This window comes from Salvia miltiorrhiza, chromosome 2 (genome assembly GCF_028751815.1).
Source record: "Salvia miltiorrhiza cultivar Shanhuang (shh) chromosome 2, IMPLAD_Smil_shh, whole genome shotgun sequence".
Classification (NCBI taxonomy): Eukaryota; Viridiplantae; Streptophyta; class Magnoliopsida; order Lamiales; family Lamiaceae; genus Salvia; species Salvia miltiorrhiza.
In genome coordinates, this window is record NC_080388.1 from 73,299,883 (window position 1) to 73,326,528 (window position 26,646).

Consider the following 26,646-nt stretch of genomic DNA (forward strand, 5'->3'; position numbering starts at 1 on the left):
GACTATTTTTTTTAATGTGATAATATTATCCTTCATTGAACTGAAAATGAGGAATGTAAAATAGTACTTAATATTTTTTTTTGGTAGAAATTGAAGAAATCAAATGAGAGAATTAAGGGATGAATTTTTTTTCATGATAAATTTATAGCCAAAAGAGAAATGTATAATATTAAATTTAATATTCCTTATGTTCTATTAGAATAGACTCGTTTTCTATTTTGGGATGCTCCACTAGAATAGGCTCGTTTTTTCTATTTTGAGAGATTAACAATATTCATTACATGCTTAATTGGTGTGAACCATATCATTTTCCCCCTCATAAGTAAGTTTCTTAATCCGTACAAAAAAAGGGGTTAAAAATAATTTAGAGAATACTTTAGGAGTATTTTTAGGAGTAAAATTTTAAGAGATATGCTGTGAATGCTTTTAAATTACCTAATTTTTGCTAAAAAAGGAAATGACTCAAGTTCGGCGGGACAACCCGAATAGGAATAAGATTCAAGTTCGGTGGTACGGAGAGAATAATTTTTTTTTTTGCATATAATCTCACTACTATTACTTTTAAAATTGTTACATATTTACACATATTATATAATTCATTAATCCATAAAAGATGTGGATCATTTCTCTCCCTAATTTTCTCCAACATATTTACACATATTATAATTCATTAATCCATAAAAGATGTGGATCATTTCTCTCCCTAATTTTCTCCATCCGTTTTAATTTGTGGAACTTTTGATCTCCTCACTCCATAAACAAGTAACTTTACTTATAATTCATGCCAACTTTCATTAAGATTTCACTTTGTGCAGGCAGTGAATAGTATATAAGAGGAAAAGAAAACTCTAACCCTAATTAGCTACTTGTCCCCCCATTCAGCCCACGCCGCACACCATCTCGTCACCCTCATCCGCGGTGAAGAAAGTAAGCAACGTCTTTTCCATTCTTCACTCTGCATCTCTCAACCGCCTCCGTCAAGGTAATCCCTTGCTCCACTTTTTTGTTGTTTCTTAGTTTAGTCATCGCTCTATTGCGTTCTTCTTCACCGTTTATTAAATGCCGATATCCTCAATTTGTCATTGAATCGTATTAAATAGTTTTCCCCCCCATTTTTCTGGAGAAAATGCACAAACTTGTATGTCTGCTTGCTGGCCTTTTGGATTTTCTTTGTTAAAGTTGTGTCAATTGAAGTCGCTTGAAACGGGAAAGTGAATTTCTTTGTTACAAATTTCTACTTGTGACCTGCGAATTTGAATATGAGTTTAGCTCAATGGATTTACCTAGATGTGAAATGTCCCCGGAAAGGGTTGAGTTATAGCTATTGGGTTATCTAATTTGTATGTTTGTACAGGTAAAAAGTTGCATTAGGGTTACTTCCGTCTCAAATGGCTCCAGCTAAAGGTACGATAGTTTTTCTATTTAGGTTTCAGATTTTCAGAATATTGCTGTCTTTGTGGTAGAAATTCTGAATTGCTTATTACAATTTCGGGAAAACAGCTACAAACTGCAATTCTAATAATCAAAATTTGGGGTGAATGCTATTTGAATGAGCTGTTGCTTGAAGAGTAGATTAATAGATATTTCAGGAATTTGTCCGATAATATGTGAGAACGAAATCAATATTTTGTTTGGCTGCATTGTGAGGTTGACTTAGAATTGCATTTTCATCCATGATTAAACCTTGATACAATATTGTGAGACCCCTGTCCTACAGTGGTTAGAGTTATCATTTATTTATGATATTTATATAAAACACACTTTAACATGGCATATATGTATCCATCTACGTGGTTGTTTCTGGTTTATCATTGTGTTTCTTGCTAAACTAGAAATTATCATGATATTAAAACTGTAACTATCTCTCATCCAACTTTTCTCTCATTCAATTTGGGTTGGTAATCATTATATTCTCATTTCCCAATTGGTTTTAGCCATTACTTACCGTTGTTGATGGGCACTTCTGATTTGGGGTACGAGGTTGCTTTATTGTTATGGAAATCTAGCCCCTTCTTTTGTTTGTTTGCTAATTTTCACTTTTGCTTGTATATCTACAGGTGATGCAGGTAAGAAGTCAGATGCCAAGGCTCAAGCCTTAAAGGCGGCCAAGGCTGTAAAAGCAGGTGCAACAACCTTTAAGAAGAAGGCCAAGAAAATACGCACTAAAGTTACCTTCTATCGGCCGAAGACATTGACAAAGGAGAGGAATCCCAAGTATCCTCGCATTAGTGCTGTTCCTTGCAACAAACTTGACCACTACCAGATTCTTAAATACCCTCTCACCACAGAGTCTGCAATGAAGAAAATTGAAGACAACAACACACTAGTTTTCATTGTTGACATTCGTGCTGATAAGAAAAAGATCAAAGCCGCTGTCAAGAAAATGTATGACATCCAGACGAAGAAAGTGAACACCCTTATCAGGTGAACAATGATTCCATCAATCTTTCTGCAATTTACATGTTGCATCTGAACTGTTGGCCTGTGATTGTGTCTTAACTTTTGTCTCATACTCTCATAATATGTTTAGGTTTTTCAATGTTACTGTTTGAAATAGTTTCATCTTGAATTTTTAGTGATAAACAACATTAGCTTGAAAATTTTAATATCGTGTGCATCTGAACTATTGCTTGAAGCTGGGTAATGCAGTCATAGCATGAAAGATGACTTTGTTTAGAAGTAATCTATCATCCGTTCATGCTACTTTGTGTAACAAACAAGGTTTCAAATTCATTTTTTGCTTCATGGTAACTGATTTATGATCTGCTCCGTTTCAGGCCGGATGGAACTAAGAAGGCATATGTTAGGTTGACACCTGATTATGATGCTCTGGATGTTGCTAACAAAATAGGAATAATCTAAATAGTAGAAGATCAATTTTTGCATCTAAGCCTTTCTTTTGGGAATTTGGCTTCATGGTAACTTCATTCAATTTTGTACTCCAAAGTTTGTTATTTGATTTAGATGTTGGAGCTTTAGACTGAATGGCGCAAGTTATGTAGAGATTTTGATTAGATTGACTTAGTTTATTTATTTTTCCATGGTTTCTGGCTTTCTGCCATTTCAAATCCTTTTAAATCTGCTCTCCAAGATACACTAGTTCTATTACTATAAAGATTATTTGCATATCTTTTTCCTATTATCGAACATGTTAGGTAGTGCCCCTTCAAAAAAAGAACATGTTGGGTAGTGTAATCAACATAAATTTACTGCAAATGTCTAGCCATTACTAAGAATATTTTCATTGTTTGGTAATCTACAGTTCATTTCCTCTACCCTATCTCCCACAACTCCTCCTACGTCCCCTCAAAAGATTCACAGTTTCTTCGTTCTTTTCTGTTTGGCTTATCATGGTGTTCCAATAAACCACATTTCCCTTGCGCATTGATCGTAAAACTTCATCAAATCTTCCTTCCTTGAAACCACGGATCAACGAGGCATAAGAGAATGTTTGGCTCATCGATATTCTTGAAACTGCTAGACTTATTAGGTAGACTCGGTTTAGGGCATTCTATTCTTCGTCAATCAAAAAATGTGCACCTCCTACCTTTCGTGGGTAAACATCACTCATTTCTTCTCCTTCACTCCTGTTCTAGTTTCTGTTATTTCTTAATCTAATCCCGATTCCAGATCTTCAATTAGGGCATCCGATGAGCATAAATGGTAGACTTTGAACTTCAAATTAACCTCATTAAAAGTTCCTTCATTTACTATACCCAAGAAAAAAAGGGTGAAAGACGTCCAACTTTGCTGCAACAAATGGCAGCATGCTTGAAAAAAAATCGAAAATTTATTGTTGGAAAGACTTTGCCGAAGTTGATTGAAAATATGTATTTCATCCGTCTCAATAAAAGTGGTTCAAATCTGAAATAAAAAGAATTTTGCTGTATTAAGCCCAACAAATTGAAATTTGCTCACATTAATAAGGGGCTTCCACTTGGAGGACCTTGGTGCATCAAGTAGGGGTAAGTAGTCGGTCCGGACCGGACCGAACTGACGAAATCAAGGATTGACGAAACAATATTTTATGGACCGAACCAACTGAAACACTAGGACCGAACCGAAACCGCCATCGGATCTCGGTCCGGTTCGGTCCAAAACCGACTATTTTTGGTAATTTGCGAAAAAACAAAAAAAAAAAACACATTTTTAAACATATTTTAACTTATTTAACAATAATAATTCAATACACCAAAAATCCATAAAATAAAATCTATAAACTAACTCCAATAAAAAGCTACAAAGTCCATAATCAAGTCTATTTGATTTTAGAAATTAATATTTCAATTCAAAATTCAAAATATTTGATTTTAGAAATTAATTAAAATATTATTAATATTAATAAAAATATAAAATATATATCCAATATATATATTCGATTCAGTTTTCATCGGGTTTGGCCTCCCCAGAACCGAAACCGTACCGATAATCTATTGGTCCATCAAAAAAGAATCGGATCGGATCAATAAGCGGACCTAAACCGCCTCGAACCAACAAAATCGATCGATTCTGGTCCGATTAGCATCAAGTTTAGCTACCTCCTTCGGCTTCGGCCAGTACCTCGTCCTCCTTAATGCCGACTGACAGCGACCTCACCTAGGTCTCTTGCTCCGCGTGCTGCCCCCGTTCCACCCCCTTCCACCCTCATCGCTCCGCCACCATTTTAGACAAACAAGAAACATTAATTAAACAACTTTATTAATGTTTATTTAAAAGTGTAGGATCCATACATTTTGAAGGGTTAATATATAGAATCAACTATTTTGATACAAGGAAGATTAAAATAGTCACAATTATAACAATATATAAAATATGACTATTTTTTTTAATGTGATAATATTATCCTTCATTGAACTGAAAATGAGGAATGTAAAATAGTACTTAATATTTTTTTTTGGTAGAAATTGAAGAAATCAAATGAGAGAATTAAGGGATGAATTTTTTTTCATGATAAATTTATAGCCAAAAGAGAAATGTATAATATTAAATTTAATATTCCTTATGTTCTATTAGAATAGACTCGTTTTCTATTTTGGGATGCTCCACTAGAATAGGCTCGTTTTTTCTATTTTGAGAGATTAACAATATTCATTACATGCTTAATTGGTGTGAACCATATCATTTTCCCCCTCATAAGTAAGTTTCTTAATCCGTACAAAAAAAGGGGTTAAAAATAATTTAGAGAATACTTTAGGAGTATTTTTAGGAGTAAAATTTTAAGAGATATGCTGTGAATGCTTTTAAATTACCTAATTTTTGCTAAAAAAAGAAATGACTCAAGTTCGGCGGGACAACCCGAATAGGAATAAGATTCAAGTTCGGTGGTACGGAGAGAATAATTTTTTTTTTTGCATATAATCTCACTACTATTACTTTTAAAATTGTTACATATTTACACATATTATATAATTCATTAATCCATAAAAGATGTGGATCATTTCTCTCCCTAATTTTCTCCAACATATTTACACATATTATAATTCATTAATCCATAAAAGATGTGGATCATTTCTCTCCCTAATTTTCTCCATCCGTTTTAATTTGTGGAACTTTTGATCTCCTCACTCCATAAACAAGTAACTTTACTTATAATTCATGCCAACTTTCATTAAGATTTCACTTTGTGCAGGCAGTGAATAGTATATAAGAGGAAAAGAAAACTCTAACCCTAATTAGCTACTTGTCCCCCCATTCAGCCCACGCCGCACACCATCTCGTCACCCTCATCCGCGGTGAAGAAAGTAAGCAACGTCTTTTCCATTCTTCACTCTGCATCTCTCAACCGCCTCCGTCAAGGTAATCCCTTGCTCCACTTTTTTGTTGTTTCTTAGTTTAGTCATCGCTCTATTGCGTTCTTCTTCACCGTTTATTAAATGCCGATATCCTCAATTTGTCATTGAATCGTATTAAATAGTTTTCCCCCCCATTTTTCTGGAGAAAATGCACAAACTTGTATGTCTGCTTGCTGGCCTTTTGGATTTTCTTTGTTAAAGTTGTGTCAATTGAAGTCGCTTGAAACGGGAAAGTGAATTTCTTTGTTACAAATTTCTACTTGTGACCTGCGAATTTGAATATGAGTTTAGCTCAATGGATTTACCTAGATGTGAAATGTCCCCGGAAAGGGTTGAGTTATAGCTATTGGGTTATCTAATTTGTATGTTTGTACAGGTAAAAAGTTGCATTAGGGTTACTTCCGTCTCAAATGGCTCCAGCTAAAGGTACGATAGTTTTTCTATTTAGGTTTCAGATTTTCAGAATATTGCTGTCTTTGTGGTAGAAATTCTGAATTGCTTATTACAATTTCGGGAAAACAGCTACAAACTGCAATTCTAATAATCAAAATTTGGGGTGAATGCTATTTGAATGAGCTGTTGCTTGAAGAGTAGATTAATAGATATTTCAGGAATTTGTCCGATAATATGTGAGAACGAAATCAATATTTTGTTTGGCTGCATTGTGAGGTTGACTTAGAATTGCATTTTCATCCATGATTAAACCTTGATACAATATTGTGAGACCCCTGTCCTACAGTGGTTAGAGTTATCATTTATTTATGATATTTATATAAAACACACTTTAACATGGCATATATGTATCCATCTACGTGGTTGTTTCTGGTTTATCATTGTGTTTCTTGCTAAACTAGAAATTATCATGATATTAAAACTGTAACTATCTCTCATCCAACTTTTCTCTCATTCAATTTGGGTTGGTAATCATTATATTCTCATTTCCCAATTGGTTTTAGCCATTACTTACCGTTGTTGATGGGCACTTCTGATTTGGGGTACGAGGTTGCTTTATTGTTATGGAAATCTAGCCCCTTCTTTTGTTTGTTTGCTAATTTTCACTTTTGCTTGTATATCTACAGGTGATGCAGGTAAGAAGTCAGATGCCAAGGCTCAAGCCTTAAAGGCGGCCAAGGCTGTAAAAGCAGGTGCAACAACCTTTAAGAAGAAGGCCAAGAAAATACGCACTAAAGTTACCTTCTATCGGCCGAAGACATTGACAAAGGAGAGGAATCCCAAGTATCCTCGCATTAGTGCTGTTCCTCGCAACAAACTTGACCACTACCAGATTCTTAAATACCCTCTCACCACAGAGTCTGCAATGAAGAAAATTGAAGACAACAACACACTAGTTTTCATTGTTGACATTCGTGCTGATAAGAAAAAGATCAAAGCCGCTGTCAAGAAAATGTATGACATCCAGACGAAGAAAGTGAACACCCTTATCAGGTGAACAGTGATTCCATCAATCTTTCTGCAATTTACATGTTGCATGATTGCATCTGAACTGTTGGCCTGTGATTGTGTCTTAACTTTTGTCTCATAATATGTTTAGGTTTTTCAATGTTACTGTCTGAAATAGTTTCATCTAGAATTTTTAGTGATAAACAACATTAGCTTGAAAATTTTAATATCGTGTGCATCTGAACTATTGCTTGAAGCTGGGTAATGCAGTCATATAGCATGCAAGATGACTTTGTTTAGAAGTTATCTATCATCCATTCATGCTCCTTTGTGTAACAAACAAGGTTTCAAATTCATTTTTTGCTTCATGGTAACTGATTTATGATCTGCTCTGTTTCAGGCCGGATGGAACTAAGAAGGCATATGTTAGGTTGACACCTGATTATGATGCTCTGGATGTTGCTAACAAAATAGGAATCATCTAAATTGTAGACGATCAATTTTTGCATCTAAGCCTTTCGTTTGGGAATTGGACCAGAATACTTTCAATTTTGTACTCCAATGTTGCTTTTTGATTTAGCTCTGGGAGCATTAAACTGCCTAAGTTACATTGAGATTTTGATTTAGATTTATTTATTTTTCTATGGTTTCTGCCTTTCTAAAATCCTTTTAAATCTCTTCTCCAAGATACACTCTAGTTCTATAAAGAAGGTCCTTTGCTTATCTTTTTCCTATCATTGAACATGTTTTGTAGTTTAATCAGCACCAATTTACTGCAATTAATTATACATCCATTTGTGAAAAGATCATCCATTATTTGAGTATCTGAACTACCATCATTACAGACATCCATTGTTTATTGAATATGAGTGAAAATTAAGACAATTCCTTTCTTTGAGTGTAACCACAGTTCAAGTTGGCGTAAGTGTACACGTTCGGATCATTGATAACCTTGAAAGCGTCATTTAAACTGCTCGACTTGATTAAGCAGACTCGGTTTGGGGCATTCTATTCTTCATCAATCGAAAAATGTGCATCGCTTACCTTTATATAGTAAACATCACTCATCTTTTACATTTGTTGTGATAGGATTGGTGCCACGTTAATTTTAATTTTGATTGGTTTTTATTTGTGGGAAAACAGCAATAATCCTTACATTTGTGTATTTTTTAACAACTTCAAAATTCGTGAAAAAAATCAAAATAAATCCAATGTTTGTGACTTAGCGGTCAATAATCCTAGTTTTTATATGGTAAATGTTTAGTATTGGCAACAATACAATTTGTGAATATAGTCAGTACAATTTAAAATTATGTTCCCTCCCTTCATATAGTCTACTATGCTTTTTCACACATATTAAGAAAATATAATTAGTATTATTTGAAAAATATAAATTATATGCAATTATTCACTTTTGTCCTTATTTATTCTATGTTTGACTATATTAATTGAAAGATTAAAATTATAAATTGTGAATTTTATAAACTTTAAATAAAGTTATTCTAGTAAAAAAAATAAAAAAATTAAGGCAAATTTTATTTAGAAAGTGGACTATATATTGGGACATCTCAAGAAGGAACAGAGGACTACGAAAGTGAAAATGATGGAGTAATAAAAGTTTTTCCCACCTTATTACATATGACCCATATATTCGGATCCATTATACACTATCGCCTTGATTCCATATATAATTAATGTGAAAATACAATGTCTGATCATATAAAATATAACAACACTTTGATATTATTAATGACTTAGATCTGTCATGTGATGGATCTAGGCCTATCTAACAAATTTGGACTTATTAGATGATCTAGCACAAGTTTTTGTGTTTGAAGACTTGAATTTATTAAGCTATATGAGTATAATTATTTTATGAGTCTTATACTACTTTTATAATGACATGAGAGTCTTATACTGCTTCTATACATTGAACATCTTGAAGATTAAAACAAAAATAAATTGAAAATGTTAAGTCTTAAAAATTAAATAATTTTGCTACTTCCAATCTTCTACACTCATGAATAAACACATAAAATTTTGTGAATAGTATAACTATTGATTTAAACAAAGACTCATATTTATTAAATCTTACATCATCATTGTAATAATTTGATCATTTATAATACTCTATCCGTCCACGAAAAATTTGTCATAATTTTATTTTTGATCCATTCACAAAAAAAATAGTCACGCCCATTTATAGTAATATGGTCCACACAACGCACCGTCCTATTAACCTTCGATTTTTCATTATTTACAAAATTTGTCATTGATGTGACTCTTATTTCACTTTATATATAACCATTGAATTTATAATCACTCAATTTAATACTTTACATTTATAGTGGTACTTTTACTCCATCTAACACTACCAATCATTTTATTGAAATTCATGTTGTCCATAATGTGATAATTTTTTCGTCGATGATAAGAGTAGTAATTTTTTTTTTTTGTAGGAGAAACAAATATTTTAAAAGATCATGTGACTCAAAATAGCAAGTTTCATGTTAAATGATGCAATTTATACTATAACCAAAATATTTTTTTATTTGCATTGTATTACTTGTAGAATGTATTTCATAACCCTAATCATGTAAAAGTACGTACATTCATTCATTTTTTAAAATTTTCATTAAGTTCGTGTTGTCAATGTGTAACTCTTAAATGATTAAATAGACAAACACAGTATATTTTTGAAAATAAATGTACCAATATTTATTTAAAATTATTTTCAACTTTCATTTTAGCAAATAACTTCAATTCCTAAGACGGATCAAAGAAAAGAGTGGGGAACCTCTCACTAGTTTTTGGAATTCAACATCAGGAAGTCTTTTTACACCATCAATCGACATAATTGGCTTCTATTCTTAATTTGATCAATTTCCCGCTAATTTCTATTATAATTCGATTCAAACACTTAGATCCTTTCGTAGTGGTATCATCTTTACTTCTTTCTCCGGGTTGTCATTGTGTAACACTTGAATAAACACGCAGGCACATGATATTATTGAAAATTAATACACTAATATTTATTTTGAGCTAGCTAGAAAAATAAATAAATAATAGTTCAAGTTATTTTCAACTTTCATTTTAGGAAATAACTTTCATTTTTTTTTTAATTTAAGGCAAAGTTTTGTTCTACAACAAATCTGTTTATAGTCTTCATAACTTGATGATTAATATTTTTACTTTTATATAAAGATATAACACTAAAATATATATTAATAAAATATTTTTACAATTAAATAAAGCAATTATTGTTGATATATATACTTTTGTGAAACTAAAATATTAATTTAGTGGTAACTAATTACATACCTATGGTTCTCATACATAAACAACACATTACAAACATAGTGCAATTAGGGCTGTAAACGAGCCGAGCCGAGCCGAATACAAGCAGGCTCGAGCTTGGCTCGTTTAAATATTCGGGTGTTCGAGCTCGGCTCGAGCTCGATTCGAGCTTTTATCTTGATGATCGAGCTCGGCTCGTCACCCACATACTAAGCTCGAGCTCGGTTCGAGTTCAGCTCGGGTGATGCTCGATAATGTCGAATTCGAGCTTGAGCTCGAGCTCGGCTCGTTAGATGTTCGTATATATGATGTTCAAGCTCGAATTTGTTATAAATTTAAGAAAATCTTCTTAATTAATATGTTATTCGAGTTCGAGTTCGACTCGTTTAAGGCTCGTGTACTAACTCGATTGAAGGCTCGACTGAAGGTTCGTGAACAGGCTCGCGAACATGTTCACGAACAATCGAATTCAAACATGTTCGCGAGCTCAACGAGCCGAGCACTGTCAGGCTCGAGCTCGGCTCGATAAAAATTTCGAGCTCGAAATAAGGCTCGAGCTCGGCTAGTTTATTATCGAATCGAGCTCCGAACGAGCTTTTTTCGAGCCGAATCTCGAATAGCTCGCGAGTAGCTCTGTTCATTTACAGCCCTAAGTGCAATCAGACATATCAAAACTCAGTGTCTCATAAGTGATAAGTCTAGTTATTTATTTACTCAATGAGAGGAATATCTTTACGGACTGTAATTCCCGGCCTCTCACGCATATCCAAATTTCCCCCTTGAGGCTCAGGCAATTTCCAGTTGAATTTTTGCACAAGAGTTGCTAACACCAACTCACTCGTAGCAACAGCAAATGCAGCTCCAGGGCAGACCCTTCTACCTGCCCCAAACGGGAGAAACTCGAAATTCAAGCCCTTATAATCTATTGAAGAATTCAAGAATCTCTCCCATGAGTAGAGGTCCCTCCCTATAGCCCACGCGTTGATCATCACCATGCACGGTTCCAGCTACGACGTCGTACCCTTTGATCTTCACATCTTTCTTACTCATATTGACGTCTTTCTTTCAGATAATGCATTCTTTCTAACTCATATTTGAGTTGTCTTCAACTATCTCTCTTACTTCTTTTTGCAAATTTTGCATAATTGTAGGGTGTCGGAAGAGTTCAGTCATTGCCCATTCCAGAAGTATTGACGTCGTATCTGTCCCAGCTGCAAATACATCCGGTAAAATCAATTGCAAGAACACAAGATTCTGTTTTGCAATAACCTAATTATTAACAATTCTAAGAAGTAAGAACTTACCAAAAGCAATGGAGACTTCATCTCTGCCATCACTGTAAATCCCAAGCAAAATATCAAGTAAATTGTCTTCATCTTTCCCCTTCAAAAATCCCTCTTTATTTCCCAAACGCTCGCGCATGACGCCATCGAGAAGTTCTTGAGCAACCCTATCAACTTTCTTATCAAAACCACTAACTCGATCGATCCAACTAAGCCAAGGGACGAATTCTCCGACACGAACGGCTCCGATCACCTCCCCCAACTCTCCCACTACAGCAAGGAATTTCTTCCCATTTTCCGACTCACTATATTTCCTGCCAAAAGCTGCTCTACAAATACCATCATTAGTGAACTCACAGAACATCTTACTCAAATTCACATTCTAGAATCTTCTTCACCAGAAGGGCCGTTTCTTCGTCCCTGATCGATCGTAAAGATTGAACCCTTCTGCTGTTCAGCAGCTGGAGCACAACCGTGCTCTTCGCCCGCCGCCAGTAAGGTGCGAAAACTACATCTCTTCCGTCGTAGGAGAGCTTCCTGGTTACCTTGGTGAGGGGGCGGCTGGCGAAGATGAGGTCGTGATCTCGCGCGCTGCATCGGCCGACGAGGCCACCAGAACGGGGACGCTGCCGAAGTGGAGCAGCATAATCGGGCCAACAATCCCAGATTTTGATGAGGTAAGTAGCCGACTTGGTAGAGATTTCCGATTACAGGCAGCTTTGGTGGTGATGGTGGTGGATTCTTGTTTCCGTTTGATTTTGGAAACAGTTTCTTGAGTATCCATAACAAGAATAGAGAGATGAGAGATGGAAATATGAAGGGTTGGATTTGGATTTGAGTTTCATCCATTTCGTAGTTTCATGAGAAGTTGATGAGCATGTTTTGGGAGAAAGGGTTTATGATTATATGTGCTCTGTTTTCTATTGTTTATGTTCAGTAAATTGAGGCTATATAATATACTACTGAGTACTGACCGACCGAATTAGGAATTTGGATTTAGGGCTATTACTTAAGAGTAATCGCACCACAAGAGCCCATTTGAAAGCTCTATAATTAAGTTTATTTCCCACTTAAGAGCCCCTTTTTATATTCGGTGTTTCAAAAGAGACATCACCCTAGTGTAGCCAAAATATTTTAGTCATATAAAATTTTAACCATACAAATAAAAATATAAAAATAATAGCATTTTGACTAAAATATCTTTTTAGTATGTAACAATGTAAAATACACTATTACACATTTTTTCGACTTTTTCGCAATCACACACTTTAACGTTATTACACACTTTTTGTTAAAAAGTGTGTAACATCGTAAAATACACTATTACACGATTTTTGCGATTATTACACGATTTTTGAAAAAGTGTGTAACAATGTGATGAGGAGTAATATGTGCAGAGCAGAGTAGCGGAGCAGAGCAGCGGAGCGGAGCAGAGCAGCGGAGCCTAGCAGAGCAGAGCAGAGGGATCGCGCTGCTGCCCAGAGCAGAGGGACAGCGTTGCTGCCAGAGTGTGTTGCCAGAGCAGAGACGACATTGCCAGAGCTAACTTTATCATCGAGTTGGGCTTCATTTCTCTATTTTGTGGGCTTTAAAGTTAGGCTCAATTAGGTATCTATATATAGAGGGTTTAACATTAGCATGAGGGGAATCAATTCATTCTACCACTCCACTTGTTATATTTTATCACTTGGGCAAAATCATGATTTATATGATCTTTGATGGGATTTATGAAACTATAATGCTATCTTGGAAGTTGCACAACTTCTGCATATGTGCTTAGATTTGAAACGGGAATTCACTTTGATACGAAACTGCACAACTTTCGCATATGTGCTAAAGTATAAATTGGATGCGTGATTTTAGGAATTTCGCGGTGTGGTCTCGTTCACTTTAATTATTTCATTTTGCGTTGCATACTTTACTTAACATGTTCATGCAGAGCATTGCACATGTCACTAGAGGGGGAGTAGGGTATATACCCATAATTCATAATTTCAATCCAAATTGCTGCTTAGCAAGTCAAGGGGAAGACAAATATCCAGGATCAACATCTACATAAAGGGAAAAGTAGAGGGTTCGTCTTAACCGTAAGCCACGAAAGTTGGATGCATCCCCCGGATCATCCATGCACCGTGCAGGGTGTTCTCTTAACCGTAAGCCACGAAAGTTGGATGCATCCCCCGGATCATCCATGCTCCGTGCAGGGTGTTCTCTTAACCGTAAGCCACGAAAGTTGGATGCATCCCCCGGATCATCCATGCTCCGTGCAGGGTGTTCTCTTAACCGTAAGCCACGAAAGTCGGATGCATTCCCCGGATCATCCATGCTTCGTGCAGGGTATTCTCTTAATCGTAAGCCGCAAAAGTCGGATGCACCCCTTGGGTCATCCCTGCTCCGCGCAGAGGGTTCGTTTAACCATAAGCCACGAAATTTAAGCGGGCCCCTTTGACCGTCTATGCTCCGTGCAGGGTGTTCTTTGCTAATCGTAAGCCGCGGAAGTTAGTTGGGTCCCTATGACCAGCTATGCTCCGCGCAAAGTGTTCCAGCCATCATGAGGGAAGAGTTGAAGAAACGCATGCTAAGGAGAAGTCAGAGCCACGAGGATCAGAGAAGTCACAGTAACATCAACAACACCACTAGTTGAGCAAAGAGAACACTGTTCAACTAGACTAGGGGGAGTAGCTGATGAGGAGTAATATGTGCAGAGCAGAGTAGCGGAGCAGAGCAGAGCAGCGGAGCCTAGCAGAGGGATCGCGCTGCTGCCAGAGTGCGTTGGCTACCAGAGACGACCTTGCCAGAGCTAACTTTATCATCGAGTTGGGCTTCATTTCTCGATTTTGTGGGCTTTAAAGTTAGGCATAATTAGGTATCTATAAATAGAGGGTTTAGCATTAGCATGAGGGGAATCAATTCATTCTACCACTCCACTTGTAATATGTAAAATACTCTTGAGATAGTGAAACCAACAAAAAACCTCCCGTTGACGTAGGTCTTCATGACCGAACCACGTAAATCTTGTCTCGTGTATTGCTTTCTAGTTTAGGTGTTGATTTCTTGTTTCACCAACTGGCGCCGTATGTGGGAATTTGAGTTAAGGCGTGAGTGTTTTTCGGCTACTGTTCATCGAAAAAAATACAATTCATCTTCTCCTATCTATTCTGTCACTTTTCCGGCGATATCAGCCACTGAAACAGAGGCAAACCTCCTTCACAAAAAATGAAAACATCCTGCCAATATCACCGATGACCCCCTTCGAAAAATCGAGGTTCACCTATTTCAGTTCCCCAAAAACTGATCACTTCTCGATTTCCTCAGTAAATCCCCCAAAAAATTCGATCCAGAAGCGAAAATCTGAAATCCTCAAAGAAAAGGCCCCAATCTCCACAAATTCCCTTTATTCCAGCCTAAATCGCTGCTCACTAGGTTCTCCGGCGGAAATCCGGCACCCAAATATGAAATCCAGCCTACCATCGTCATTATTTCTCTCTCTCGTAAAACACCAGAAAAATTTCCCCTCAAATCCACATCGTGGTTCTCTCTGAAAATTTCCCTGAACTCCAAAGCCTTCTGCCGCGCAAACATTTGGAATCAACCCATCTTTCACCCTCTCCAGTCAGACTAGTCTCTCTCTCTCAAAATCAGAAGACCGCTCACCAGACGCTCCTCGTCTGCTTTCCCTCTTCAAGTACCCGCGAAATCTAACCTGCTAAAAAGACCGGCAAAAGGTCGACCTTGCTTCCGACGTAGCTCGAACCCTAGCTTCCTCCCTGTTCAAGCGGTTCACCGCTGACCAAAGGACGCCCCGCCCCCGTCGGGAGAACGCCACCCCTCAGCAGCCAGCGAATCGCCGTCCCTCCGCAACCGCGCGGAGCTCAATCCTGAATTGCAATTTCTGGCGAACCCCAGCTGTGCTCAATTTTGCAAGGCTAAGTGCATTTTTACGATTTCCTCCATCAAATTGGGGTCCTGATTTCCACTTTTGAAGCATATAAGCATGTTTACAATAAGACTAACACTTACCTTTGAACCTGGTTTTAGCTGCAAAACTTGAGTAAATTGGGTTTATGCTATTTAGCTGCAAATTGAGCAAATTGGAGCACTACTAAAATTTCTGGATGATTAAGATTTAATTTGATGTATAGTATGCTACATAGGGTTTGTTAATTGCTCTGAAATTTCTATCTGATATCCACAAAATCTGGTTCTATTGAGTTTTAGTGAGTAAAAATGAGCTCTGATTATGTGTTCTGCTTCTACTTGTTATTCCCGACTTAGGGAGGAACTGAGCTGCAATCTTGAGGCTGATCTTTTACTGGATATTTCCCATGAGCTCTCGAAGTAGGAGTTGCATGTGTGGTCTGAGATGCTGAAAGGGAACAGGGTAGGAGTCGCAAATGTGGTTGGAAAAATAGCTATGCTATGTGGAAAATAAACACCGTTCCTTTAATCTCAGCTACGACTGAGAAACCCACAACCGACCACCGCCGTAGGCGCTTCCAGCTACCTCAGCCAGCCTCTAGCCGACTACGAACGTTGCAGAAATTCCCAAGAGGGAACGCAATGGAATTCCCAATCCAAATCCCAATGGGGATAACCCCATCGCTGAAGAATGTCTCTGCCTGATAGCGTTAGATCAGCTGCAGTCTGCAGATTTAAGATTATCTTTATTTTATTAGTTTTTGTTAGTTTCATAGTTATCTTTTATTTTTCGCAGTAGTTCAATTATTTAGGGTTAAGTTATTTAGGTCAGACTCATGGGCTCCAAGTTATTTAATTGGGCCTCAAGTCATTAGGTCTATATATAGTTCTTTACGACTTAGGGTTAATTATCTTGGGATTATTATTTAGGAACAGCAATAGCTGTAGGGCAGAGATATTTTTTCTCTGAGGGCCTCGCAGGAGGAGTTTATATATATCGTATTTTTATTTCCTTTCTTCTTTCTTCATCTTCAATCATCTTTACTCTATCAAATTGGTCCGACCTGCCGGATCCAAAACGATGGTGATGAGCACTCGGAGTACCGAACAACGATTGGAGGGATTAGAGAAGATGGTTGAGAACTTGTCTGGTGCGGTACAGGAATTGCGAGCGGCCCAAGCAACAGCGGAATCGCGAAATGCTTCGGTGGACGCCAGACACGCATCAATGGAGGCAAAACTTGATGCCTTGGTAAAAAAGTTACTGATCGAAATTCCACAAGAGGATGATTCAGGAGAAGGCAGTCACGAGACAGTTGACCAAACCAGCCCTCTTCAGGTCCTCCAGAAGATGGACCTACCCAGTTTCGACGGATCCGATGCCTTGGGATGGTTGGCGCGAGCAGAACAATATTTTCTTGTACATGAGATACCGGTGGAAAAGCGATTCAAGATAGCTCTGATTGCTATGTCTGGACCAGCAATGTCGTGGGTTCAACTGTTATTGCGTCGCTGTCCTACACCTGCGTGGTCTCGATTTTCAAATGAATTGCTAGTTCGCTTCGGAGATGGTACTGCCATCAATGGCTTTGAAGCTCTGAGTATGATAAAACAGACCGGGTCCTCAGAGGAATATATCACAGCATTTGAAAGCAGGATTTCTCAACTTCCAGATCTCACCGATGAACAAATGCTGGGATGGTTCTTAGGTGGATTAAAAAAATCGATCCGGATACAAATTCAACATCCTGCTGTCACAAATTATGCAACTGCTGTCCAAATGGTTCGGCAAGTAGACCCACCGCCAGTTACCGCAGCAAGTTACTCCACCAGGCCAGTGTTCATTCGACATTCTTCCCCGGTCAGACCTCACAGCGCCCCACCAGCGACGAACGCATCGTCGGTTGTCTCCCACACGTCGTCCGCTTCCCCGGCTGCATCCCTCACTTCGTCTGCCCCTCCCCGCAATTTTCGCAACATCTCCACTGAGGAGTACATGAAACACCGTGCAGCTGGCACGTGTTTTCGCTGCGGCCTGAAATATGGGCCATTGCATCGCTGCCCACCTAAAACACTACAGGTTTTAATCGGTGACATGGAAGATGACCCGGGCAGGGACCTAGAGAATTCTGAGGATCCCGGGCTGAAGGAGGAAGTCCCATGGGGCCATGTGAATCAGCAACCGCCTTGAGGACAAGGCTGTTTCGACAGGCGAGCAATTGATAGCGTTAGATCAGCTGCAGTCTGCAGATTTAAGATTATCTTTATTTTATTAGTTTTTGTTAGTTTCATAGTTATCTTTTATTTTTCGCAGTAGTTCAATTATTTAGGGTTAAGTTATTTAGGTCAGACTCATGGGCTCCAAGTTATTTAATTGGGCCTCAAGTCATTAGGTCTATATATAGTTCTTTACGACTTAGGGTTAATTATCTTGGGATTATTATTTAGGAACAGCAATAGCTGTAGGGCAGAGATATTTTTTCTCTGAGGGCCTCGCAGGAGGAGTTTATATATATCGTATTTTTATTTCCTTTCTTCTTTCTTCATCTTCAATCATCTTTACTCTATCACTGCCTCTCGATTAATAAAGAAAAAGAAGCTAAGCTATCTTTGGTTTTCTCCCTCTCAAGTCAATATGGTCTTGAACTAACTCGGAAAGGATGAAATTTGAATATCCATCTTTTGCTTTGCTTTGCTTTGGTATTTAATTTGAGGTTCTATGGGAAAACATGCATTTACTTACGCCAAATTGCAGGGATGCTCGGCCAGCCGTGACCTAACTTCAACCAGCTCTGGCAAACGTGGGTCTAGGATGGAAGCTTGACAAGCTTATATAGCATGGGATATTGAGATAGACAAGGCAATCAGTGGAGCTAAGAGAAGCTGATGAATTAGCTAACAAAGAACAGTAGCAACTGCGGGAGAGCAGTGCTTTTTTCCGATCCAAATCCAAAATCCTCGTTGGCGATTCTTATGCTGCCATGAAAGCTAGGGGATGACCGTCTTCATCCGTCTTTCCAAAATACCTGGAACAGGGAGTAACGACTCGAAATCTCTTATTGAGATTGAAATTTTCTACAATATTTATGGTTGTAAATCCCGTTGTAGAACTGCACTTGTGATTTTAACTTTCTCTGCCTTTGCTTGATGTGGGATATTTGATTTGAACTATTGTTGATTAAATTCATGCGGAGACATGAATGAGGTTAGGGAAGGAAAATGGGCGGAGCAGTGGATATTATTCTTGGAAAGCCTATTATGATTGCAGCCTGTGAACTCTCGTTATTTAATTTCATTCATCACTTTGTATATGAGCCGACGTTATTGGGATGATATATTCTGATGGGATACTTTGCCAATTGATTTTTCACCTTGGGATGAGTTTGTGCATCGTTTATGATGCTACATTTATGTGTTAGCTTATGTGGGATGAAATGGTGATAAATTGGGATAATGGTCTAACTCTCGCTTCGAACATGGGATTGTTGCCATGATCAGTTTTATGTTTAAACAAGAATATTCAAAATTATTATTTAAAGGGACGCACCCACTGATGAAACTCCTGTGTTTAAATTATTATGCTTCCCTTTAAGGATCATGGATTATGGCAAACTCTTCGTCATACTATATTCCTTTATCTGCGTCGCTATAAGTGAATCAATATTTTTGGAAAATTCGAGCTGAATCGAGATTTTTGATGAATATGTGACTGGTATTTCTCTGCTCTGACGGGTATTTCTCTGCTCTGACGGGCATTTCTCTGCTCTGACCGAGTTGATTTGAAGGGCATTTCTCTGCTCTGACGGGTTGCTTTGCCGGGTATTTCTCAGCTCTGACCGGGCTGCTCTGACCGAGCTGATTTAAAGGGCATTTCTCTGCTCTGACAGGCATTTCTCTGCTTTGATCGGGCTGCTCTGACGGGTATTCCTCTGCTCTGACCGAGCTGATTTGAAGGGCATTTCTCTGCTCTGACAGGTTGCTCTGCCGGGTATTTTTCAGCTCTGACCGGGTTGCTCTGACGGGTATTTCTCAGCTCTGACCGGGCTGCTCTGACGGGTATTTCCCAGCTCTGATCGGGATGCTCTGAGCGAGTATTTTTGGTTCTGCATGAGACATTTAATACAATTCTTGGTATTATGCTAACTCTGCATATTAATAGATTCGTTGATATTTACAAGTAGTGCATTTGGATACCGATAATCTAATTTCATGATACGTTTATTTGATCGTTCACATACCATTAAAGGAAGAAATGAGATATATATTTTCCTTATTAGCGGGTTTACAACCCTATCTCAAAGGGCTCTCACCGTGTTTTTACTAATATTCGTGTTTAAGAATTCTTGTAGCACAGGAAACACAGATTTTGGGAAAGACTTGTACAAATATGATAAACATCATAACATAGAGAGGTAACCCACTAACTAGTGGTGATCCAGGTACTTCGCAGAACTATACTTTATCATTACATGATCTTGTCAAAACATGTGAACCTGATTGGGATATATTATTCTTTGTCACTTGGAAAAAATCACGATTTATATGATCTTTGATGGGATTTGAAAATTTGAATGAATTCATCGAGATATGAATGTGGGAATCTAGTTATGGCAATGGATTATATAATCTAGGGTTCGAATTCTCTTTGCAGCCTTGTCTTAAAGAGGCTCTCATATTATTACTAATATATGTGCTTAAGATTTTTTGTAGCACAGGATAAGCAAATTTGGGGAATGATTTGAACAAATATGGTAAATACCATAATGTAAAAAGGGTAACCCACTAGTAAGTGGTAATTCAGGTACTTCGCTGAACTCTATCAATGGGAAGAGCATGATCGGGATATGTTATATTTTATCACTTGGGCAAAATCATGATTTATATGATCTTTGATGGGATTTATTAAATTATAATGCTATCTTGGAAGCTGCACAACTTCTGCATATGTGCTTAGATTTGAAACGGGAATTCACTTTGATACGAAACTGCACAACTTTCGCATATGTGCTAAAGTATAAATTGGATGCGTGGTTTTAGGAATTCCGCGGTGAATTTCGCATATGTGCTAAAGTATAAATTATAATGCGTGGTCTTGTTCTCATGGGAGGAAAATCACTGCCCTTTTTGTCATAGAACTTACAGCACTTCCAAGGAAACTTTGAATTTTGCAGAGCATGTTGCTAAATGCAGAATGAACCAGAGTGAAGAGTTTGACGACATCGTACTTGACATCTCTCTTCCCCCGAGAATCGTTTTGCTGAAAGTTCAATTAGCTACAATTGAGGTTGTTTGTTGTCCCTTTCTTTTATAGCCTAGAAATCCATTATTAATGCTAAATCATTTCGTCATCCATTCATTTCCATCGCTGATTGTTCAGTAAAAATCTGCTTTCTCAACTTACATGTTCCTGCCTTTGCAGGCATCTATTCCCTCAGATGCTCTCGAATCCTTCTGGTCAGACGAATACAGAAAATCTTGGGGCAGGAAGTTGCATATGTCATTGACGGCTAAAGAGCTTCTTCAGGTCTCTTCGGTTCCGATTCTTTACTGTCACCCGACACTTTTGCATTTGTTATCCCGTTCCGAACTCTACTAGAACTATGTCTCCACATAATTCATTCGGTATGTATGTTTCACTTTTTTGTTACTAAATGTCGTGTTGCTGCTGTTTAGTGCTTGACGTTGCTGGAAGATAGCATCAAGAGGGAATTTTTGTCGGTGAATTACGAGACCTCCTCTGAGATATTGAGTTCCTCCAAAGTCGTAGGATGTTCATCGAGACCTGGAGTGGTTCCGATACCTCCATGGATGCCTCTTACTGCGCCTGCCGTGGCTTTAAGGCTCATGGATCTCGATGCATCCATCTACTATACGTACGAGCATGAGGAAACTTGTCAGAAAAACGGCGAAGATGGGTATTTCAATGTAAGAATTTCTGCTTAATAGATTTCCTCCAATTATTTAGTAGGTTATTTATCTGTTCTCCTCCGGCTAAATGAACTCTCTTGTCGAACTCCTGCTCGTCCAGAACTTCTCGTCGTTGTATTCTGCATTCGGGTGTTCGGTGGATAATCCTTCACAAGCTGGATCGTCTCGACTGGATAACTGCTGGGTTGATCTCCGTAATGGCCGCTCCGTTCTCAAGCGAGGCCGGGGGCGCCCAAAAGGTCCGAGCCGCACTCGTGGAGGAAAATTTCAGGGTAGGGCGGCCAACGCCCTTTATGCGGATGGATTTTCCGGTGCCGGGAGTCGGAATTTTACCGAGAGTGTCGATTACGGGAAAGGCGATGAGCATGGCGAAGATGTTGATTATGACGACGACGAATACAATGATGAGGAAGACGATGATGGCGTGGATGAACGCGAAGACTACTTTGCCGAAGGATACGTCAACAGTGACTATCAAGAAGAAGAGGGAAACCCGACCGCAGGCAGAGAGCGAGTTCAGAACGCGGCGGGGAGCTCCGATGGGGACTCACCGTCGTCGTCGTCTTCCTCCGAGTACAGTTACTAACGTTTGGCACCTCAAGAAAGGGAGATATACTTATATTGAAGTAGTGTAGCTGTAATCAATAATTCTGTCTCATCTTTCTTTTGGAGCCATAGCTGACTTTAACTTAAACTGGATAGTTTTAGGCATCAAACGGCGACGTTTTGTTGTTATAGGAAAAACGTAGTTGAAGGATAATTTTCACCAGTGTATTTTCTGTGTTTCAAATATTTAATTAAATGGATGAGTGAAATGTGTGTCGATCCAAAGATGAAATTATTTGATGATTCACAATTTCTTTGGGCTGATTTTTTAGTATTTTAAGTGACGGAATTTGTTAGGCCTTTCGAATTATATTAATTTGGCTTAGTATTTTTATTTAAGAGTAGGATTCTCCAATTCTCAAGCCAAACTATGCATGTGTGTTGGTCAAACGATAAATGATTAATGCCTAAGACTAAAGATCTTGGGTTTAAGTCCCATGTGGAGCGGTCTTTAAATTTCTTTATTTAATACCGTAAATTTATAAAAATAAAATAAAAATGAATCAAACAAAACTAATTTAAATGATAAAAATAATCAAGGACCTTGAGATATCCCAAAGTTTTAATCCATCAAAGTAAACTAGATATTAACCAACTATTTTTATCTATCAAGATTAATTCTCCAAAATGAACGCCCCCTAATAGAATAGATTTTAATGACAAACTGAGCTTACTAGTTTAATTGATAGGGTGTTTGAAACCACAAATAGAGGGCAAGGGTTCAAAACCCAAGCGCGTGGAGCACATTATTTTAAAGAGTTTATAAGCTCTTAAAATTTATAAGTTGTCAAAGTATTTGGTAATTTAACTTAAACTAGATAGAGAAAATCATTATTAAAGATAGAAAATCAAAAAGAGATGAAATTATAATGATATATGATGAAAATAAAAAATTATAGTTAAGTTACTTTTGTAAAATAAGTGTTGATTATAAGACAATGAGAAAATAAGTTGGGATAGATGAACTTATTTTTTGGAATGCTTATAAGCTCTTAGAATTTATATATTTACAACTTTTAAATTCTTTAGGATTTTATTTTACCAAACACGTTAAAGAAGTTTATAAGCTCTTAAATAATTTATAAGTTATTTTAAAAAGTTTATAAACTCAGCCAAACACCCTCTAACACTCTGAATTGATATTGACACTTCACTTTCAAATATAAGTTTAGGGTGTTTATGCAGTTACTCAACAGTTACTCCATGGGGCCAGATTATGCAGCACCGCCCCCTCCGTCTCGCACTTATTCTTCGCCGATGACTCTATCATTTTTGGAAGAGCACATTTTCAAGAAGTTGATCTGATAAAACACATTCTTACCATCTATGAGGCTGCATCAGGTCAAAAAGTTAACCTCGAGAAATCAAGCATCACCTTCAGCAAGAAAATACCTAGGGAGGTCACTCTTGAGCTCTCGGCGAGGCTTGGGGTGCGACATGCTGATTCCCATGGAACCTACCTGGGCATCCCGAGTACTATTGGAAGATCGAAGAGGGAGATTTTCCAAATGTTGGAAGATAGAGTTAGAAAAAAATCAAAAGACTGGAAACGCAGATTCCTTTCGGCTGCCGGAAAAAGCATTCTCATTAAAACAATATTGCAAGCAATCCCGGTGTACCTAATGAGCTGTTTTCTAATCCCGGAGCATGTTTGTAAACGCCTCAACTCACTTAGTGCTCAATTTTTCTGGGGGCAAAGGCACGAAGAACGACGTATTCACTGGCGAAATTGGAAATCTCTTTGTCGTGCTAAGTGGGATGGAGGCTTGGGTTTCAGGGACATTTCGTGCTTCAACCGTGCTCTTCTTGCCAAACAGGCATGGCGATTAATCAGCAAGCCGGACTCCCCCCTTGCACAATCTTTGAAAGCACGGTACTATCCACGTATGGATATTACCCAAGTCACTAAAGCCTATAATCCGTCATACACATGGAGAAGCTTGGTGACTGGTCTTGATATCCTTCGTGATGAGCTGGCCTGGAGAGTGGGTAACGGGCTGTCTATTCGGGTGGGTCTGGACAGATGGATTCCAAGTTCAGGGGGTTTCAAACCTGGACGTGCTCTTGATGATGATACGGCCAACACAAAAGCTGCAGATTTTATTCTTTTTGATAGAGGAACTTGGGACATGGACAAACTTGGGCAAGTTTTTTCAAACTTTGAAGTTGAGAAGATTGCTTCTATCCCAATTCGCCTATCACCAACTCCAGATTCAAGATTTTGGCCCCACACCAAATCCGGTACTTACACAGTCAAATCGGGATATGCAACTGCCCTGTCAAAGGCTCGCGAAGAGGCCACTTCCTCGGGTCCTCTTCACCCTATTTGGAAATGGCTCTGGAAGCTTAATATTACCCCAAAAGTTAGACTCTTTATGTGGAAATGTTTGGAGGATGCTCTTCCTTTGAGATGTGCGCTGCGTCGCCGAGGATTGGATTTGGATCCCACTTGTGCTAGGTGCGGGGAAAGCGACGAGACTATTGAACATGTTTTTCGGGACTGTGCTTGGACGACTTTCTTCTGGAGATCTTCTTCTCTTCGACTTTCCATCGAGCAAGCTGACCGTGAACTCTGCTTCCTAGCTTGGATTTCCCAGATTCAACTCGTGGACAATGCCGACTTCCACCGCATCTTTTGCACATTCCTTTGGGTTATCTGGTATGCTCGCAATTTGCTCATCTTCCAACATAAGGAACTCTCACATTTGGATTGCTTTAACCTGGGTATGAAACACCTCCCTTTGAGCTTGCCGCATCGGAGTCTGCCTAAGATGCAAGACCAATCTTTGGATGTGGTACCGGGCTTTTGGAGAGTTTGGTGCGATGCGGCCTTCAAGCCAGACATTGGAGTTGGGCTCGGAGTGTTTATCACAGACGACAATGGAATCCTCATGGGGTGTTGCTACAAATTCCTCCACTCTTCCGTCGATGCTGAAATTGGGGAATGTCTCGCTATTAGGGAAGGTGTCCTGTTGGCAAAGCGACTTCGAGGAAGAGCCATTATCATCAAGACCGATTGCCAATCTGCCTTCTGTCGGCTTTCTTGCAGCGAGAGCGACCTTTCGATTACGGGTGGAGTTATCCATGATATTAAGGCCCTCACTAAAGAGTTTGATAAGGTGAAATTCAGTTGGACTAGAAGATGTGAAAACTCTGTAGCTGACCAACTCGCAAAATTTGCTTTACACCACTGTTCTTCTTGTGATTTGGTCTCTACTCTCCCTTCCTTTGTACGCTCTTCTCCTTCGGGAGCTGTTTCTATCTAATGAATCTTCGTTTGGCCCTCAAAAAAAAAAAAAAAATATAAGTTTAGGGTGTGAGATTTAATTTTATTTATGTGGTTGATTTATGTTGTCCACTTTAATGTTGTGCGTTGAGTGCGTAATATAGATTATTAAGGATCAACTAAATGACATGTAAAAAATTGATTATTCTGTTATATGTATATTTTTTTTTATTTAATATTTCCATACGAGCTTTGGATTGTCATTTTCAATTACTCAAAATTTTTAACATGGACCATAAAGTGAACATCGGAGTTGTGTTTATGATATTTTTGTATTATTTTTTTAACTCAAGTATGAAGTAACCACTTGAGTTGAAATACTAATTTTCTTGTTATTCTTTACTCTTAGTAGTATTTTCTAACACATTATTTGAGATATTATTTCTCACACCTTTGCCTTAAGAACCTTGCAGAGTTGTAAATATGACTAGTAAATTTTAGAAGAAACAAAAAATCGTCATATAAAAATATGCTAATCAGTCATTTCACTTAATTAATTGATATAACAAATAATCTTCCTGCCATAAATTCTACTAATAAAAATGCAGATTCTAATAAAAATTTATATATAATTTTACAAATGATATCGGTTTACACTTGTTCGGTTGTAGTGAAAGCTATAAAAGGTAATAATAATGTCACATCACCACAGTAAACTTAACAAACCGACGCAAATTTATTGAAGATAGAAATTACCATTTTGGGAAAAGAGTCATAAACGGTAAAACAAACAAAATACAAAATACATGCGCATTTGGGAAATGTCTAACCTACACATTACGCATTGCACATCGACGGTAAGATCTTGACGCGTGGACTGTACGAAAAGTGCTTCGGTTCCCCCTTAAGTTCGACCGGTCCGGGTTTCTTCAATATAACACCGTCAACAAAAATTGTTGACTGTTTTCTTCCCCCAAAATACCGCTTGCTGCTTAGTAAAATGACACGTTAGCCTATTATTAATCTAGTCATAACTTAGGTTTTTTGAATCTTGGTAGGCCACGTTTCGCAAATAAGTGGAATGGAGAAATAATTTGTTTTTTTATTCACCGTCCGATCATCTTAGTATTTTCCGTTGAATGTAAAAAAGCTTTAGCAATTTCGTGAAGGCCTTATAGTAAGAAGGCTCATGTTT

General features: G+C 38.0%; 4 protein-coding genes and 1 pseudogene across 6 annotated transcripts; 4 read left to right on the forward strand and 1 right to left on the reverse strand.

Moving 5' to 3' along the window:
* The first annotated feature begins 684 nt into the window (after positions 1–684).
* Positions 685–3,068, forward strand: LOC131009321 (60S ribosomal protein L23a-like). The gene is made up of 4 exons (XM_057936619.1): positions 685–982; positions 1,355–1,404; positions 2,058–2,424; positions 2,778–3,068. The coding sequence occupies exons 2-4, from the start codon at positions 1,389–1,391 to the stop codon at positions 2,860–2,862; spliced, it is 468 nt and encodes a 155-aa protein (XP_057792602.1). The 5' UTR covers positions 685–982; positions 1,355–1,388; the 3' UTR covers positions 2,863–3,068.
* Positions 3,069–5,436: 2,368 nt separating this feature from the next.
* On the forward strand, positions 5,437–7,857 carry LOC131009322 (60S ribosomal protein L23a). Its single transcript, XM_057936620.1, has 4 exons — positions 5,437–5,796; positions 6,169–6,218; positions 6,872–7,238; positions 7,594–7,857. Exons 2-4 carry the CDS (start codon positions 6,203–6,205, stop codon positions 7,676–7,678), a joined length of 468 nt encoding a protein of 155 aa, XP_057792603.1. The 5' UTR covers positions 5,437–5,796; positions 6,169–6,202; the 3' UTR covers positions 7,679–7,857.
* Positions 7,858–11,169: 3,312 nt separating this feature from the next.
* Positions 11,170–12,715, reverse strand: LOC131009268 (cytochrome P450 736A117-like; annotated as a pseudogene).
* A 5,549-nt stretch (positions 12,716–18,264) lies between these two features.
* On the forward strand, positions 18,265–22,475 carry LOC131009276 (homeobox-DDT domain protein RLT2-like). Of its 3 annotated transcripts, XM_057936562.1 has the most exons (5): positions 18,265–19,612; positions 19,691–20,975; positions 21,111–21,215; positions 21,365–21,616; positions 21,720–22,475. In XM_057936562.1, the coding sequence occupies exons 2-5, from the start codon at positions 20,883–20,885 to the stop codon at positions 22,203–22,205; spliced, it is 936 nt and encodes a 311-aa protein (XP_057792545.1). In that variant the 5' UTR covers positions 18,265–19,612; positions 19,691–20,882; the 3' UTR covers positions 22,206–22,475. The 3 variants fall into 3 exon arrangements, with proteins under 3 accessions (XP_057792545.1, XP_057792544.1, XP_057792546.1); XM_057936561.1 differs by having other exon boundaries at positions 18,265–20,975; XM_057936563.1 differs by having other exon boundaries at positions 18,265–20,975; positions 21,127–21,215.
* A 153-nt stretch (positions 22,476–22,628) lies between these two features.
* LOC131009970 (uncharacterized) lies at positions 22,629–25,491 on the forward strand. The gene is made up of 2 exons (XM_057937366.1): positions 22,629–22,664; positions 23,398–25,491. The coding sequence occupies exons 1-2, from the start codon at positions 22,629–22,631 to the stop codon at positions 25,489–25,491; spliced, it is 2,130 nt and encodes a 709-aa protein (XP_057793349.1).
* The last annotated feature ends 1,155 nt before the right edge of the window (positions 25,492–26,646 follow it).